At 45.7% G+C, this 20,136-nt stretch overlaps 1 protein-coding gene across 3 annotated transcripts in view; it reads right to left on the reverse strand.

Annotated features, from left to right (window-relative positions):
- LOC137430769 (collagen alpha-3(VI) chain) overlaps positions 1-20,136 on the reverse strand; it is a 205,190-nt gene that overhangs the window by 140,578 nt on the left and 44,476 nt on the right. For all 3 annotated transcript variants that reach the window (XM_078781945.1, XM_078781946.1, XM_078781947.1), the window contains 2 exons: positions 12,687-12,779; positions 10,998-11,051 (listed from right to left, as the gene is read on the reverse strand). In XM_078781945.1, the coding sequence (XP_078638071.1) occupies positions 10,998-11,051; positions 12,687-12,779 (147 nt within the window). The remainder of the gene's footprint in view (positions 1-10,997; positions 11,052-12,686; positions 12,780-20,136) is intronic.

The raw sequence follows: 20,136 nt of genomic DNA on the forward strand, positions 1-20,136 counted from the left end.
GCTGTGTTTCAGCTTGTATGCAGCTTGTTCACCCCCTATATACTCCATCTTTCTGCTTCCCTTCATCTCATTCTTATTTATGCCCATTCCTCCACCAAGGCTCCCTCCCTTGTGTCCCTCCACCCTCCTACCCCTTTTTCACTCTTTTCTTGTTCTGTTATGTTGTGGACCATTCCATGTTCTAGCTCTTTCATATCATCATCCTCATGTAGCATGCTCTATACAGAGCGTCAGTTCTGCTAAAGCAATTTCTTGGCTCGGGTTACAAGTCTGGACGGGTCAACGTTCCGATGCAGGCGAGCTATCCCCGGCACCCTGAACAAGTTCCAAATTCCCTGAGCATTGACGAATCACCCGGCCTGTGAATCAGCAGGATGGCAGTTTATAGCTGGGTCGGGATTCAAACCCAGGCTAGACCGTTCAGAGAGGAGTGTGCATTTCCTCTCGGTCTGGGACAAAATAGGTCTAGAAAATAAATAGAGAAGAGATAATAGGAAAAAAAATAGAAAAAAGGAGAAAATCTTCTCGAGGTCTAGACTATCCTGCCAGCCTTGACCATGTTGAAGAAATAAAATAAGAAATAATTTTTTTTTTTTGAGTTTTCCTTTTTATGTTTCCTTCAGCACAGAATATGTTTGGCAATAGAACTAACATTCCCCCTGCTTTGTATGCAGCATTGGCATTATGGGTAAAGGATGATATATTTCCCCTCTATATGCTCCAGCCATGATTGTTAGTCCCCATTTTATTATTCGTCTAGACCAGGGGTCAGCAACCTTTTTGACATGAAGTGCCAGTTTGAAATGTTCTTGTTAATTAGTGTGCCATATCAACATTAAGTTTAACATTAAGTTTAATTTTGACACCACATCAAAAAAATATTTCCAACAGACATGGAATTTTATTCCATCCATATCGGCTACATGCATAGCAACAACATTTTAAAGAAACATTTACCGAACATCTACCGAACCTGAACCGCTTCACTGCAATTCCTGTGGGAAATGTGAGCGGGAGGCCGTACCGTCAATCAAACTAAACAAGCATTCTGAGTATTGCACTGCAATACATGTCCCCTACCGGCATTGGTAGCACTGTCATAGAAGACAGCATTATGACTCACCGCACTCCAAATTATAGTCCGGAAAACTGTTGGGGAAATTCCCAAAGTTCAAAGTGCCATAACTTTGTCAAAAATGATCGAAACGTCGTGAAGTTGGAACTTGATCTGTAACTTGTCATGACGAAACCATGTACCAAGTTTGAAATCATTAGCATTAAGAGTTTAGAAAAAAAAGTCCGGAAAGCTGTTCTTTGCGTGACGGACTGACGGATCGACAGACTGACAGACGGAGGGATGGAGTGCAAACCGATAGTCCCCTACGGTGTACACCGGTAGGGGACTAATAAGACAGGCCGCGTGTTACGAGAAAAACTACTACCCCCATTTTCCTTACTACCACCCCATAAAAAACTCAAAATAATGACGAGATCAATATTAAAACGCAGAAGGCAGCCTGAATGATAACAAAGAGTGGAGATGCAACCGCTGACCACCGGATGTTAACAGCACAGCCGCTCTTACAGCACCTCAGGTTGCCGCGAACGGCATATCAGAAGGCACCAAGCCTGCATCTCCTGTTTACCTTCGCAAAAGCGGAAGGTTATGTTTTGATCGCTGTGTATTTATTTGTATGTCTGTGTGTGTGTGTGTATGTTATTCGCATAACTCAAAAAGTATTCAACCGAATTGCATGAAATTTGGTGGGATGATTGGTTATTATACGGGACACATTTGATTAGATTTTGGGAGCAATCGGGTCAAAGGTCAAGGTCAAGGTCACGAAAAGGTCAAAATCGTATTTTTGTTGTTCTGTTCCCTACACTCCCATGCAAAGTACAGAACAGTAGCTGCGGCGAAGGTATGCGCTCTACCGAGTGCCCGTTCTAGTTTATATCTGCGATTATTATACAATTCAGAATAATGATGATTAATAATATTAAAACTCAGAAACCAGTCCAAATAATAATAATGAGTGGAGATGCAGCCTCGGACCATCTGCTGTGAACAACACCACTGTTCTTACAGCACATCCTGTTGCCGCGAATATTGTGTTTGAATGTGCCAGGCCGGCATCTCATGTTGTGCATCTTTGATTATTATTCCAGTAATAGAATTTGGAATTGGAATGGTGACTCTGCTCTGATCCATCTACCTCATCACCCTGCACAATCACACCGGGATACTGTTATAGTGCAACACGCACAACAGCCAATGGCTGTTCAATAGGTGATTTGGCATGCAGCGGAGAGGGCACTGCTTTCGCCAGTGCGCCAATGACTACGCTGCCGCGTGCCAGCCTAAGGTTGCCGACCCCTGGTCTAGACTCTAGAGTATAGTTTGTTGTGTTATTGTCTGATTGAGGTAGTCAGTACTTCTGCACTTTTCTGCACTCGTGTTCAGCTGAGCTCTGCCTCATTGTGAGATTAAGGTTTTCCTCCTCACTGAAAAAGATGCAGGTGGTGCTCTTGTCATCACACGTTCCAGCTGTTCGGTATGACCACACAACTTCAGGTCTAGCCAATACAATGTCTATGTACCTGTACATCCTATATTAGGTAGAGTTAGGTACAAAGGACCCTCCGTTAAGGAAGCTTTACAGTTGTACTTGTTGTTGAGCGCTTTTTGGTTGCAGCCAGCCATCTTCCTTTGCCAAAAGAGAACCAGATTCGGATTGCATTTGGAGTATACGCATGGATAAATAAACAATCCTGCAAGTTTGCGTGACGAATGCAACCATCGCAAACTAACACAGCAGTGGTCGTTCATCCTGCTGATCTGTATCTTCTTGGGTGGACTCTGTAATCTGCCTTTCCTTGTAAAAGGTTAATCCAACTCGACCTGCAACTTTTTGCAATTTTTAATTGCAATTGCAATTTTTAAACAATTGACTAAAAACATTGTTGTTTTTATTCTAGTATGTTATATTTCCATATCCAACCCATGCAGCGATTGCCATGAGAATGTTGAGGGGGAATTGTAATGTATCGACCGTATGGTTCACTTCATTGCTGTTTTCAGTATAACATCTGCAATGTCAGCCATTTCATGTGATGTGCTGTTTGTTGGTGGACACAGCTGTATTGAGACTGTATATGGTGAATATCTTCATTCGCAAGTGCTCACGTGGTTTCCTTGTGCCACTACTGAGCATCTCAGTGGTTATAAGTGTGTAAAACCTCAAAGTCCATGACAAAGGAGGCAGCGAGATATGCTCACAAGGAGGGTTTTTCTCTTTCTCTTATTCATTCATTCTCTCTCTCATTTTTTTTTCTTTTTCTTTTTATCTTTCTCTCTCTCTCTCTCTCTCTCTCTCTCTCTCTCTCTCTCTCACAGTCAGTCTCTCTCTCTCTCTCACACACACACACACACACACACACACACACACACACACACACACACACACACACACACACACACACACACACACACCACTTCACAAGACATGTCTGCATTTGGGGTTACTCACTCAAAGTCTGGAACCTGATCAGCTTTCAGACAGAGATTTGCGAAACAACAGATTGCATTCCAGACACAGCAAGGAATGTTTAGGCAGAGGTGGGTGGAGGGAACTAACTACCCATAAGAACGGGCAGTGCGGTTGATTTCATAGAGAAACATTTCCTTGCAGTTGTAGTGTGTGGGATGGGAATGGGTGGGTGGCAAGTAATTGTCAAGGTCATAATTAGGTTAAAGCATTCTTTGGAGATGGGGAATTATTTTTCGTTTCCTCATATAATTATTACGGAAGCCTGGTGTTGGCTTATGGGTTAGGGTGACGGCTTGGGATCCTGGGTTCGAATCCTGGTCGATCGCTAAATTAACGCCAGGGGGGTTGACTCAGCCTGTCATCCTTCCGAGGTCGGCAAATTGAGTACCAGTTCACTGGTAATTCCCTGTGTGTCACAAGAGGCAACTAACAGGGTTGGCGGCAGGAAGGGCATCTGGCCGTAAAACATTGGTTCAAAAAGGGGAGCACGGTACCCAAAAAAAGGCCAACCCCTGCATTGCGGGGAAAAAAGATGGCCTCTAAAGGTGATTCTTTTTCATATAATTATTACACATGCATATTTATATATATACATATTTATATATATATATACACACACATATACTGTATATATACATATATACATATATACATATATACATAAATACATACATATATATATATACACATATATACATGGGAATTTCCTAACCTGCAACCATACCCCCAAGGCCCAAACCCACCCCCCAAAATGCACACTTCATAAATACATGCCGCTCCCCTCCCTCCCTGATACTCACTTTAGCAAGATGTAAAAACACATTACTTCATATACAATCCTCCAATTTCCTGAAATATTTATTCACTTTAAAGTGCAAAATAAAATGCAAAAAAAATTAATTTTTATTTCGTGTTTTTCATTTCATATTTTGCATTTTATCTCACCATAATTGCACACGTAATACATCGATGGCCCTAATTCACACACACATACACACACATTTCGTTTTCCCATGTCTGATCCTCACAATTCTATTTATTTATTGCACAGTACTGAAAGTAACAAGCTAAACTTGTTTATCAATTGACTGATTTCCCAACGGCCAGGATCATCACCTGGGCATCGTACTTCCTCAAAGTTTCGATCCTTTCAGCCCAGAACCTTTCCGAATGGAGGATCCACAAGCTCAGTCGTGGATCCACATCAGTAGATTGCCCACATCAATCGATACACAACCTTGCGTCGAGGCAGTCAGTCAACCCAGCAATGTAATGTCACCATTCAAATCGTTTTGATCGAAGATTTAATTTATTATCACGTATTCATAACTCTCATCACACATTATTCCATTATATGACAATACCTTAAATCATGCAAACCTTACTTAAAGATAACATGTCCACCACCCAGCATATCCAACCCACTTACCTTTGAATTAAACTGTTATTCTAATATTTAAACCATTTCTTATAACTGATTTTCTACATGCTGCACTGCATCTCAAAGCAACCACTGATTTTTTTTTTTTATGTTTATAAAAGTTGTGGACGAGTTATGGTGACATGGACAAGCAGATTAAATTTTGGTTCAGGTCTGAATCCATATCTGGCCTATCAGTGGGATACAAAACATAAACTAATCAGCCTAACAGAAATGCATGATCCACAGACTGCCAATATTTATATTGTATATCACTAATTATATTTGGTGTTGTTTTATGATCTTCAAGAAAAAACCTGTTTTAATATGCCAATTGTAGCTCCCTTTGCTCGCATAGTCTAACTAGTTGATTTAAAATATTCACACACACCACACACACCACACACACCACACACACACACACACACACACACACACACACACACACACACACACACACACACACACACACACACACACACACACACACACACACACACACACACACACACGTAAAAGTAAATTTACATATTTAGGAAACATTTACAAAGCATGTTTAATTCCTATAATCACACCCTTTTAATCACAGTGGCCTCTTTGCCAAATATAATTATTGCTGGTACCTGGTACCTGATGGTACATCAGCATTTATTGTATTTTATTCTTAAGTTATATTTTGGTCTATGGGGAGGGCTGCGACCACTACACTTCTGCTTCCTCTCACCTCCAACTGTAAATCCACCACTCGTGGCAAAGAATAGCTGAAGAAATGTCGGATGGATTTCCCCAAAAGGAAAGAAAATCTGCATTTATGTTACATCCAAGGAATTTTTTTAACTCCAGGAATGTGTGTTCAAATCCAGAGGAATGTGCATTTAAATCCTGTTCAATGTCACTGTTCCCTCCAGGATAGCTGTTCACCACCATCTCAGATCGCCTCCAATTCAAAACCGTGACCTTTTCTGCCCTCATAGACCCTCCTCCCCTACTCCCACCCCAATCCCTCCTCCTTCCAAATTTCCAGTCTCCTGATAGTTTCCTTCTGTATTCATCTTGTCCACCCCATGCATTCTCTCCTGCCCCTCATTCCTCACCACGCCCACTGTTTGTCCAAGTCGGCCTCTATCTTGGCCTTCAACTCTGCTGTTGGTGTTTACCCCCTTTCTCTACTGTTCCCTTTGTCCTGATGTGTCCTCATCCGTTCAGTGTACTAATTCTAGCTTTTCCACGAACCTTGACTATGTATACCAAAAAATTCCAAGGGAATGTGAGATTCAATCCAAGGGGATGTGAGTTTGAATCCAGGGGAATGTGAGTATAAATCAAGGGAAATGCAAGTTTAAATCCAGGGAATGTGAGATTGAATCCAAGGGGATGTGAGTTTGAATCCAGGGGAATGTGAGTATAAATCAAGGGAAATGCAAGTTTAAATCCAGGGAATGTGAGTTAAAATCCAGGAAAATGTGAGTATAAATCCAGGGAAATATGAGTATAACTCCATGGAAATGTGAGTATAAATCAAGGGAAATGTGAGTTTAAATTCAGGGAAATGTGAGTATAAATCAAGGGAAATGCAAGTTTAAATCCAGGGAATGTGAGTTAAAATCCAGGAAAATGTGAGTATAAATCCAGGGAAATGTGAGTATAAATCCAGGGAAATGTGAGATTGAATCCAAGGGGATGTGAGTTTGAATCCAGGGGAATGTGAGTATAAATCAAGGGAAATGCAAGTTTAAATCCAGGGAATGTGAGTTAAAATCCAGGAAAATGTGAGTATAAATCCAGGGAAATATGAGTATAACTCCATGGAAATGTGAGTATAAATCAAGGGAAATGTGAGTTTAAATTCAGGGAAATGTGAGTTCAAATCAAGGGAAATGTGAGTATAAATCCAGGGAAATGTGAGATTGAATCCAAGGGGATGTGAGTTTGAATCCAGGGGAATGTGAGTATAAATCAAGGGAAATGCAAGTTTGAATCCAGGGGAATGTGAGTATAAATCAAGGGAAATGCAAGTTTAAATCCAGGGAATGTGAGTTAAAATCCAGGAAAATGTGAGTATAAATCCAGGGAAATGTGAGTATAAATCAAGGGAAATGTGAGTTTAAATTCAGGGAAATGTGAGTTCAAATCAAGGGAAATGTGAGTATAAATCCAGGGGAATGTGAGTATAAATCAAGGGAAATGCAAGTTTAAATCCAGGGAATGTGAGTTAAAATCCAGGAAAATGTGAGTATAAATCCAGGGAAATATGAGTATAACTCCATGGAAATGTGAGTATAAATCAAGGGAAATGCAAGTTTGAATCCAGGGGAATGTGAGTATAAATCAAGGGAAATGCAAGTTTAAATCCAGGGAATGTGAGTTAAAATCCAGGAAAATGTGAGTATAAATCCAGGGAAATATGAGTATAACTCCATGGAAATGTGAGTATAAATCAAGGGAAATGCAAGTTTAAATCCAGGGAATGTGAGTTAAAATCCAGGAAAATGTGAGTATAAATCCAGGGAAATATGAGTATAACTCCATGGAAATGTGAGTATAAATCAAGGGAAATGCAAGTTTAAATCCAGGGAATGTGTGTTAAAATCCAGGAAAATGTGAGTATAAATCCAGGGAAATATGAGTATAACTCCATGGAAATGTGAGTATAAATCAAGGGAAATGTGAGTTTAAATTCAGGGAAATGTGAGTTCAAATCAAGGGAAATGTGAGTATAAATCCAGGGAAATGTGAGATTGAATCCAAGGGGATGTGAGTTTGAATCCAGGGGAATGTGAGTATAAATCAAGGGAAATGCAAGTTTGAATCCAGGGGAATGTGAGTATAAATCAAGGGAAATGCAAGTTTAAATCCAGGGAATGTGAGTATAAATCCAGGGAAATATGAGTATAACTCCATGGAAATGTGAGTATAAATCCAGGGAAATATGAGTATAACTCCATGGAAATGTGAGTATAAATCAAGGGAAATGCAAGTTTGAATCCAGGGGAATGTGAGTATAAATCAAGGGAAATGCAAGTTTAAATCCAGGGAATGTGAGTTAAAATCCAGGAAAATGTGAGTATAAATCCAGGGAAATATGAGTATAACTCCATGGAAATGTGAGTATAAATCAAGGGAAATGCAAGTTTAAATCCAGGGAATGTGTGTTAAAATCCAGGAAAATGTGAGTATAAATCCAGGGAAATATGAGTATAACTCCATGGAAATGTGAGTATAAATCAAGGGAAATGTGAGTTTAAATTCAGGGAAATGTGAGTTCAAATCAAGGGAAATGTGAGTATAAATCCAGGGAAATGTGAGATTGAATCCAAGGGGATGTGAGTTTGAATCCAGGGGAATGTGAGTATAAATCAAGGGAAATGCAAGTTTGAATCCAGGGGAATGTGAGTATAAATCAAGGGAAATGCAAGTTTAAATCCAGGGAATGTGAGTTAAAATCCAGGAAAATGTGAGTATAAATCCAGGGAAATATGAGTATAACTCCATGGAAATGTGAGTATAAATCAAGGGAAATGCAAGTTTAAATTCAGGGAAATGTGAGTTCAAATCAAGGGAAATGTGAGTATAAATCCAGGGAAATGTGAGATTGAATCCAAGGGGATGTGAGTTTGAATCCAGGGGAATGTGAGTATAAATCAAGGGAAATGCAAGTTTGAATCCAGGGGAATGTGAGTATAAATCAAGGGAAATGCAAGTTTAAATCCAGGGAATGTGAGTATAAATCCAGGGAAATATGAGTATAACTCCATGGAAATGTGAGTATAAATCAAGGGAAATGCAAGTTTGAATCCAGGGGAATGTGAGTATAAATCAAGGGAAATGCAAGTTTAAATCCAGGGAATGTGAGTTAAAATCCAGGAAAATGTGAGTATAAATCCAGGGAAATATGAGTATAACTCCATGGAAATGTGAGTATAAATCAAGGGAAATGCAAGTTTAAATCCAGGGAATGCGAGTTAAAATCCAGGAAAATGTGAGTATAAATCCAGGGAAATATGAGTATAACTCCATGGAAATGTGAGTATAAATCAAGGGAAATGCAAGTTTAAATCCAGGGAATGCGAGTTAAAATCCAGGAAAATGTGAGTATAAATCCAGGGAAATATGAGTATAACTCCATGGAAATGTGAGTATAAATCAAGGGAAATGCAAGTTTGAATCCAGGGGAATGTGAGTATAAATCAAGTGAAATGCAAGTTTGAATCCAGGGGAATGTGAGTATAAATCAAGGGAAATGCAAGTTTGAATCCAGGGGAATGTGAGTATAAATCAAGGGAAATGCAAGTTTAAATCCAGGGAATGTGAGTTAAAATCCAGGAAAATGTGAGTATAAATCCAGGGAAATATGAGTATAACTCCATGGAAATGTGAGTATAAATCAAGGGAAATGTGAGTTTAAATTCAGGGAAATGTGAGTTTAAATCAAGGGAAATGTGAGTATAAATCCAGGGAAATGCAAGTTTAAATCCAGAGAATGTGATTTTAATTCCAGGAAAATGTGAGTATAAATCCAGGGAAATATGAGTATAACTCCATGGAAATGTGAGTTTAAATCAAGGGAAATGTGAGTATAAATCCAGGGAAATGTGAGTATAAATCCAGGGAAATGTAAGGTTAGATCCAGGGAAATGTCTTTAATTCCAGGGAAAAGTGAGTTTAAATCCAGGTAAATGCGAGTTCAAATACAAGGAAATGAGAGTTTAAATCCAGGGAATGCGAGTTTAAATCCAGGGAATGCGAGTTTAAATCCAGGGGAATGCGAGTTTAAATTCAGGGAAATGTGAGTTTAAATCAAGGGAAATGTGAGTATAAATCCAGGGAAATGTGAGTATAAATCCAGGGAAATGTAAGGTTAAATCCAGGGAAATGTCTTTAATTCCAGGGAAAAGTGAGTTTAAATCCAGGTAAATGCGAGTTCAAATACAAGGAAATGAGAGTTTAAATCCAGGGAATGCGAGTTTAAATCCAGGGAATGCGAGTTTAAATCCAGGGGAATGCGAGTTTAAATCCAGGGAAATGTGAGTATAAATCCAGGGAAATGTGAGTATAAATCCAGGGAAATGTGAGTATAAATCCAGGGAAATGTAAGGTTAAATCCAGGGAAATGTCTTTAATTCCAGGGAAAAGTGAGTTTAAATCCAGGTAAATGCGAGTTTAAATACAAGGAAATGAGAGTTTAAATCCAGGGAATGCGAGTTTAAATCCAGGGGAATGCGAGTTTAAATCCAGGGAAATGCAAGTTTAAATACAGGGAATGTGAGTTTAAAGGCAGGGAAATATGATTCTAAATCCAGGGAAATTAGAGTTTTAATCTGGAAGAATGTGTCTAAATCCAGGGAAAAGTGTGTCTAAATCCAGTGAAATGTGTGTCTAAATCAAGGGAAATGTGTCTAAATCCAGGGAAATGTGTGTCTAATTCCAGGGAAATGTGTCTAATTCCAGGGAAATGTGTGTCTAATTCCAGGGAAATGTGTGTCTAATTCCAGGGAAATGTGTGTCTAATTCCAGGGAAATGTGTGTCTAAATCCAGGGAAATGTGTGTCTAAATCCAGGGAAATGTGTGTCTAATTCCAGGGAAATGTGTGTCTAATTCCAGGGAAATGTGTGTCTAATTCCAGGGAAATGTGTGTCTAAATCCAGGGAAATGTGTGTCTAATTCCAGGGAAATGTGTGTCTAAATCCAGGGCATGTGTGTCTATTTCCAGATAAATGTGAGTTTAAATCCAAGGAAAATTTCTTATTGTTTGTCTGTCTTTGTCTCTTTCTCTGTTTCTTTCTCTTTCTCTTTCTGTTCTCTGTCTCTCTCTTCCCTGTTCCTTTATCCCATTGCTGGTTGTGCCCAACTGTTGCTCTGGTACCCCACTGACAATTTAACCTTGCTCTTCCACGAGTTTCACCCTGGTAGAAAAAAAAACAACTGAAGGATTTGGCTTTTTACCCATGCCAGTTTCACCTAATATTGTAGACATTCGGTATTGAGTAATAAAGACAAAGGAAATTAGATGGTATTACTCACTCACCACTGAGCCATATTCCCCCATGTGACCTTTAAAACCAGGAACTCCAGGATTGCCCTGTGGTGGAAAAAATGATTTAATGAAAAACTTCTTCATTTTATATGAAATAAAAATCTAATCTGCAACATGTCAAATTATAACTGCTCCTGCAAATGTCAAATAACACATTCCATTTAATCAACCTAGAAATTATTGATTAGAATGATTGCTGTCAAGACCAATGCGTTATCTCAAACGCGCTCTGTCGGGGCCAAACGCACTCTTGGGCACAGACGCGCTCTCGGGGATAAACGTACCCCCGCGAACAAACGTCCTCTGCGGACAAACATGCTCTTGGGGACAAACGTCCTCTGCAGACAAACGCGCTCTTGGGGACAAACGCACTCTGGGGACAAACGCACTCTTGGGGACAAACGCGCTCTGTGGACAAACGCGCTCTTGGGGACAAACGCACTCTGGGGACAAACGCACTCTTGGGGACAAACGCGCTCTGTGGACAAACGCGCTCTTGGGGACAAACGCGCTCTTGGGGACAAACGCACTCTGGGGACAAACGCACTCTGGGGACAAACGCACTCTGGGGACAAACGCATTCTGGGGACAAACGCGCTCTTGGGGACAAACGCGCTCTTGGGGACAAACGTGCTCTTTGGGGACAAACGCGCTCTTGGGGACAAACGCACTCTGGGGCCAAACGCACTCTGGGGACAAACGCACTCTGGGGCCAAACGCACTCTGGGGCCAAACGCACTCTGGGGACAAACGCACTCTGGGGACAAACGCACTCTGGGGACAAACGCACTCTGGGGACAAACGCACTCTGGGGACAAACGCACTCTGGGGACAAACGCACTCTGGGGACAAACGCACTCTGGGGACAAACGCACTCTGGGGACAAACGCACTCTAGGGACAAACGCACTCTGGGGACAAACGCACTCTGGGGACAAACGCACTCTGGGGACAAACGCACTCTGGGGACAAACGCACTCTGGGGACAAACGCACTCTGGGGACAAACGCACTCTGGGGACAAACGCACTCTGGGGACAAACGCACTCTGGGGACAAACGCACTCTGGGGACAAACGCACTCTGGGGACAAACGCACTCTGGGGGCAAACGCACTCTGGGGGCAAACGCACTCTGGGGGCAAACGCACTCTGGGGACAAACGCACTCTGGGGACAAACGCACTCTGGGGACAAACGCACTCTGGGGACAAACGCACTCTGGGGACAAACGCACTCTGGGGACAAACGCACTCTGGGGACAAACGCACTCTGGGGACAAACGCGCTCTTGGGGACAAACGCGCTCTTGGGGACAAACGCGCTCTTGGGGACAAACGTGCTCTTGGGGACAAACGTGCTCTTGGGGACAAACGCACTCTGGGGACAAATGTGCTCTTGCGGACAAATGTGCTCTTGGGGACAAACGCGCTCTTGGGGACAAACGCACTCTGGGGACAAATGTGCTCTTGGGGACAAACGCGCTCTTGGGGACGAGCGCACTTATGGGGTAAATATGCTCATTCACGGGGAAAACATGCCCGCAGGGCAGTGTGCTTTGCTATCTGCCTGTTGCCTTTGGGATATGCATCTACATAATGCCCTCATGATTCCCCAATCGGCAATGAGACTATTTGATTGGCTGGTACTTTTTCAGTCACCCTACTAATGCAAGTCGGAACTCACCGTTTTGCCTGTTGATCCTTGTGGACCACTGGATCCTGGTGGGCCAATGCATCTGCACATCACTCCACAGCAAGTCTTTTCAGCAATGGCCTCCTACGACCGGTGCAGCAACAAGGTCTTTATTATTCCTTTGTTAATAATATAAACAAGGCATAATGGTACATTTTCTAAGCCTAGTATTCAGAGACAATTAATTAGTAATCTCAGGTCTTCAGTAGCCATGAACAATCCCAAGTTTTCCAAAGTCACAGATACCAAGGGCACAACCAAAGTGTCCTTTGTCACCTTATTAATAAATGGGCAATTAAACTGATTTGTTCGCTTTTGGATGATGGGGAATTTTTTTTTGCTAAAATGCACACATGTAGTTACGTAGACAAGGTTAATAATAACTACAGAATGAGTTATTAATAATTATACAATGGGTTCGTAATATATTCAGAATGGGTAAACAATAAGTAAAGATTACATTTGTAAAGGGAAGAGAAAAGGCAAGTAATAAGTCCAGAAACAGTGAGTAATAAGTACAGAGAGGATAAGTAATAACCACAAAACGAGCTAATAATATTTACAGACAGGATTTATAATAAGCACAGAATGGATAGGTACCACCACCATCATCATCATCATCATCATCATCATCATCATCATCTCAGGTACTATGACCTATTGTTACGGATTCGTCACTTCCGTTGTTGTGGCTTTCATCCACTTGAGACATTTCTGGTTCCATGTATTATTATTATTGTTGTTGTTTGAGGGAAATAGCAATTATTATTGTCAAAAGGTAAAAGGAATGTTTTAAAAATGAAACCGGATCGAGAACCGGAAGACGAAGAGGACTCCAGGTGGGAACGTTTACAGATTGAGTCAGTCCCATGGAGTCACAGAGGTCCTTTGCAGAAATGGCATGCGTAGTGAGAGAGGTACTAACTTCCAGCCAATTGGCATGGTGACAATTTAAATCACCACATATGAGGAAGAGAGAAAGAGAGTTGGGATGATTGGTTAAAAGATGGTATAATGCATCTGAGAGAAGGATGTAGATGGAGTCGTCACTGTTTGGAGGAGGTTTAACACACCAACAAGCATGCGGTGCTGAGAGATGTCAGGTTGGAGCAGAAGCCTTGAATGGTTGTGATCCACACAATTAAGAAGATGGGAGGAGGAGCTGCTGGTAGGGTGCAGGAATGTAGAAAGGATCAAGAAGAGGTTGTGGGGCTGAGAGGGTGTGGGGCTGGGGCGAATCTGTAAGGAGCAGGACTGGGGCTTTTACTGGAGTAAAAAAAAAAAATTGTTTGAAGGTATGGATGAAAATGTGGCAGCAGGCATAAGTGGCCGGATGAACTAAGTGTTTTGGAGGGAAGAGGTTTTGGGAAATAAGCCTTATGAAAAAAACAAGTCAGGAGACGACGATGGTTCACGAGCGAGCGGTATTCAATGACAAAGCACAGACTGTAACCGAAACAGGCCAGGCCAGGCCCGGAAATGTCAAAACGAAGATTACTGAGCTTGAAATGATAGAAAATAATGTATAATCAGTTATGGGGTTAGTTAGCTACACAATACCGAAAACTCGGTGAAAAATGAAATGAAAACAAATAAATTTTTAAATGAAAAAAAAAAATTCAAAATCGAGCTCCGTGGGGCTAGAAACATGACATTGGCCTAACCAAATATCGAAACCCCTGCCAGATTCCACCAAACCCCTCGGAGAAGATGTAGCTTGAACTCGATTACCCCCTAAAAAGACATCTTTTTCGGGTGTGGCTCCGCCCACAATGGGCGCAATGCGCCCACTCTAGGCAGGACACAACTCGATCATGATATCAACCTCCCACCCAAGTTTCATCAAGATCGGATGATATCATCGGGTAGTTGTGCTGCGGACAGACACACAGACACACAAACAGACATGACGAATATAGTGGTCACTTGATAACTCGTGAACCAAAAAGGAAGACATTTTTATGAAGAAGAAGAAGACAAATGAATGGGTTGTTCCTGATGGAATAGTCATGAGAGCAAGAAATTTAAAAATACATTTTTGAAGCGTTTTTTTCATGTTATTAGGAGTTATAAAGGAAGAAATGCTTTATTAAGTGAAGATTCAGTTTGGGGATATTGAAAAGGTGAAGGAAGAGGGAATGAAAGAGTAACTGAACATTGGAGATAGAGTTCTGTTTTTTATGATGTTGTTGGTGTTTTGAGCTGCGACGAGCAGCTCTATGAGAGGACCGCGTTGTTGTTCTTGTTGTTGGAGTGCCTTTTTGAATAGCGCATGCGCATACACTCGGACGTGCGTTGGTATGAGGTAAGAACATCGTGGACTAAAATCGCGATTTGTTTGAAGAAACCAGAATAAATTTAGCAACAAAGACAACATGAATGTTTTCATATCAATCTCGTTTCACAGAACTTGACACAAATTAGGTGTAACCAGTTGATGAAGCATGTTGCGTCGCAAAACAAAGTACAAGACCAGAACTGAAAGACAAAAAGGCGCTAGTGCATGCGTATAATTTAATGACTGGTCGAATTTGGTAGCGCATGTTGCAACGGATATCCTCATGATTCTACACGTCGCAGCTGGTGAGTGGTGACCACACTGTGGTCATTTTTCTCTTATTTTTTGTTGTTTGGGGAGTGTTGGGGGACTGAAGAAGAGTGGTTTGTTGTTTGTAATTTTTGGAGTGAAGAGGGGGAAAGGATTAAGCCGAAGGATCAGAAGTAACAACACTTGTGATAAAAGGAGTGACAACGAAGCACGTGCGATCAAAAACGGATGCAGAAGCAACAACCGATGAGCCCAGCTTTTCATGAGTAGACGAAACTTTACCAGGGACATGAACTCAACAATTAACACAACAAGACACGGTTTGGAACAGAAAAATTGGACGAAACGTGACCAGAAACACAGGAATGAAAATAAAACAGTAAAACAACACATCTGGTCTGAGAAACAGCTTTGATGAACTGGAAGAAGGAATTGCTGATCTGAATGACATCCATGTACAGCAAACCCCAAACCGGATTATCGGGTTGGGATTTGGATTAGTGTCAAGATGAGGGTTAGTATTCTGATTGGGATTTGGGTTATGATTAGGGTTCAGATTCGGAATAGGGTGAGGATGAAGGTTAGGGTTGGCATACGGATTAGGGTAAGTAATTTGGGCTCGTATTAGGGATCAGATTTGGGTTAAACTCGAAATATTTCACTAATCCACACGGACCACACCAGCCCGGCCAAATTAACATCCTTATAGTATACTTGACACTTTTCCCACCATTTGTGGCCTTGCTGCCTTTTTCAGCTTGTATGATCTTCTGCACAGGTTCTCCTCCTCTGTTTTTCCTTTTTATCCTTATTGCATCTGCATGCTTCAATTGTGCTTTCAAATACTTACATGAAAAATAAACCACTTGTTCACGATCAGTATGGTTATCGTTATTTAGTCGTTTGTCTCCTTTAGCCTGAATAAAATGTTGCCCTTTCACGAGGTTTACTTTATAATAATTATAATATAAAAAGCACGTCACAGTGAATGCCACTGAAAATGTTTTACTGTAGCGGCTACCGCTGGGTTTTCACAATCGCCTTGCACCTACCAAGGACGCGGAGCGATCACCATGCCGGGCTCGTCCAGGACGCCCGGGCAGGCCCGCTCTCGACTTGCCAGGCCGCGTCCGGGATGCCCGGGCTTGCCCCCTCTCGCCGTTCCCGGGCAAACGCTCCGGGATAATGTGTGTATATATATTGCTGCCCGATAAACGGGCTTTTGAGAGTACCTGAGCTGTTTTGTTTGAATAAAGCAACTCGGACTAATTCCAGCTTTTTGTCGTGTCCATTCTTCCGATCGACGTGGGAGCACGGCTCCTTCATTGGTCACCTACCGACATGGACACGGCAGTTGCCCTCAAACTGCCTACCTTCTGGGAGGCTCACGCGGCGGTTTGGTTCGCACAGGCGGACTCCCTGTTCGCCCTGCAAGGCATCACGGCCGACGACACCCGCTTCCACCATGTGGTAGCAGCGCTCGGTTCAGCCACCGCGGCCCGCGCCCTGAGCCTCCTCGAGAGCCCGCCAGCCGCTGACAAATACGGCGCGATTAAAAAGCTCCTCCTCGACGCTTTCACCCTCCCATCGGCGGAACGCGCACGGCGCCTGCTCGACCTGCCCGAGCTCAGCGACACGCGCCCGTCCGAGCGAATGGACTACATGCTTTCGCTGCTCGGCGAGCACTCTCCGGCATTCCTGTTCCGGGAGCTGTTCCTCCGTCAGCTGCCTAGCCCGGTACGCCTCGCCCTGGCAAGCACGACGATCACGAATCCCCGTGCCCTCGCCAGGGAAGCCGACAAGATCTCCGCGGCAGGCCAACGCATTGCAGCAGCGACCTGGGGCCCACCGCCGTCCGACGCAACACCCATGGCGCCCGAGCACCCGGCACGGTCGACGACCGAACTGCCGACGCAATCGGCGACCGCTACGCCGAGCCGACCACCTCCAGCACGACGACCGGGGCCTCCACCTGACCAAGCGTGGTGTTACTATCATGCCAGGTTCGGACAGAAGGCCCAGACATGCCGACCCCCGTGCACCTTCGGCAGGCCGGGAAACGGCCGGGCCGGCGTTCATTACCAGCCATGAGCGCCGGCCACACGGGCAAATTACTGTTCATCACGGACAAAGCGTCCGGACGGCGCTTCCTGTGCGACACCGGCGCCCAACTGAGCGTCATACCCGCCTCTGACCAGGACAGGCAGTCCGCGGTTTGCGGCCCCTCCTTGGTTGCGGCCAACGGATCGGCCATCCGCACCTTCGGCCCGCGCAACGTCACCCTCTGCTTCGGCGGCCAACGCTTTACTTGGACGTTTGTAACCGCAAACGTGCCCATGGCCCTGCTAGGCGCCGACTTCCTCTGTGCACACGGACTGCTGGTGGACGTCCAACGGCGTCGCCTAATCAATGCCGAAACCTTCAGCTCCCTGGTATGCACATTGAGCAGCTCCGCTCCGACCGAGCTGGCATGCGCCCTCCCGTCGGCGAACGAGTTTGCTCGCCTGCTCACGGAGTTCCCGGCCCTCACGCGGCCGACATTTTTGGCCGTCGCAGTACGACATGGGATCGAGCACCACATACCAACCACGGGCCCGCCGGTCTACGCCAGAGCCTGCCGCCTCGACCCAGCCAAGCTCGCCGTGGCCAAAGCCGAGTTCGACGCTTTAGAACACCTCGGCATCGTACGGCGCTCCGATAGCACGTGGGCTTCGCCACTACACATCGTCCAAAAGCCAGGGGGCGGCTGGCGCCCATGTGGCAACTACCGCCGTCTTAACGACGCTACCACCCCCGACAGGTATCCGATCCCGCACATCCAAGACTTCTCCGCCCGTCTGGCGGGACGGGTCATTTTTTCAAAAATCGACCTCATACGGGGATATCACCAGGTACCTGTCAGGGCCGCCGACGTCCCTAAAACGGCAGTCATCACGCCGTTTGGCTTATTCGAATTCCTACGGATGCCGTTTGGTCTCAAGAACGCGGCTCAGGCGTTCCAGCGCTTGATGGACGGCGTGCTGCGTGACCTGCCGTTCCTCTTCGTTTACCTGGACGACATCCTCGTCGGCAGCACGTCCCGGGCCGAGCACCTCCTCCACCTCCGAACACTGTTCGGGCGCCTCAGCGAGCACGGCCTCATCGTCAACCCGGCCAAATGCCACTTCGGCACGACGGCCGTTGATTTTTTTGGGCCACTACATCACCAAGAACGGGGCCGTGCCACTGCCAACCAAGGTTGAGGCCATCACCACGTTTCCCCGTCCCCGCTCCATAAAGGCCCTGCAGGAATTCCTGGGAATGGTGAATTTCTATCACCGCTTCGTGCCCCGCACTGCTCAACTCATGCGGCCCCTCCACGAAGCCCTCCGGGGCAAGCCGGCCAAGCACGACATCGTCTGGTCCGCAGCAATGGATGCGGCCTTCCAAAGCTCAAAGCGGGCCCTCGCCGACGCAACACTGCTCGCTCACCCGGTGCTCAACGCTCCCATCGCCCTCACCACGGATGCCTCTGACTACGCGGTGGGCGCCGTACATGAGCAATGGGTGAACGGGGTTTGGCAGCCACTCGCTTTTTTCAGCCGGCAGCTCCGGCCGAACGAGCTCAAATACAGTACGTTTGACCGTGAGCTCCTCGGTCTACACCTGGCCGTTCGACATTTCCGCCACCTCCTGGAGGGCCGACCCTTCACGGCGTTCGTCGACCACAAGCCGTTGGTTTATGCAATGGCCAAGGTCACGGAGCCGTGGTCGGCCCGCCAACAGCGCCACCTCTCCGCCGTGTCGGAGTTTACCACGGACATCCGGCACGTCACCGGCAAAAACAACGCCATGGCCGACTGTCTTTCTCGGGCCAGCGCGATCGCGGTCCACCTCGGCGTGGACTTCGCGCTTATGGCGGCGGACCAAACCACCGACACCACGGTACAAGCCCTCCGGGCGGCGGACACGGGCCTCCGCCTGGCCGACATCCCCTTCGCGGTCACTGTCCTGCTCTGCGACGTCTCCCAAGGCCAGCCTCGCCCCATCGTGCCCGTTACCTGGCAACGCCGCATCTTCACCTCCCTCCACGGCCTTTCCCACCCGGGCCGGAAAGCTTCCCAGAAGCTGGTGTCGGCGCGATTCGTCTGGCACGGCCTTCGACGGGACGTCCGCGATTGGACCAGCACCTGCACAGCCTGCCAACAGGCCAAGGTCCACCGACACACCCAGGCCCCGCTGGCACCTTTCACCGTGCCCGAACGACGTTTCGACCACGTCAACGTGGATCTGGTGGGCCCCCTCCCCCCGTCACGGGGGTTCACACACCTGCTCACCATGGTGGACAGGACCACCAGGTGGCCGGAGGCCGTTCCCCTCGTCTCCACCACCACCGCCGACGTGGCGCAGGCTTTCATCGCCACCTGGGTCGCCCGCTTCGGCGGACATCTCGTCAGACCGCGGACCACAGTTCACCTCCGAGCTGTGGGGCGCGGTCGCCCGCAACCTGGGGGTCAAGCTCCACCATACTACGGCCTACCACCCCCAAGCCAACGGGTTGTGCGAGCGATTCCACCGCTCCATGAAGGCCGCGCTCATGGCCGGCCTTCAGGACGGCGGTTGGGCCGACCGGCTGCTGTGGGTCCTTTTCGGCCTCCGCACGGCCCCCAAGGAGGACCTCCGGGCATCCACCGCCGAGCTTGTCTACGGCCAGGCGCTACGCGTCCCTGGCGAGTTCGTGCCCGACGCTACCAGTCCCTGGTCCGCAGCTCGCCAGCGCTCGGACCTCCAGGAGGCCGCCCGACGGTTTGCCCCCATGCCAACATCCCACCACAGTGACCCCCAGTCCTACGTCCCCCCAGCACTTCGCACAGCGGAGTATGTTTTTGTGCGTCATGACGCACATCGGGGGCC

This window comes from Myxine glutinosa, chromosome 7, assembly GCF_964187855.1.
Source record: "Myxine glutinosa chromosome 7, kmMyxGlut1.1, whole genome shotgun sequence".
Taxonomy (NCBI): Eukaryota; Metazoa; Chordata; class Myxini; order Myxiniformes; family Myxinidae; genus Myxine; species Myxine glutinosa.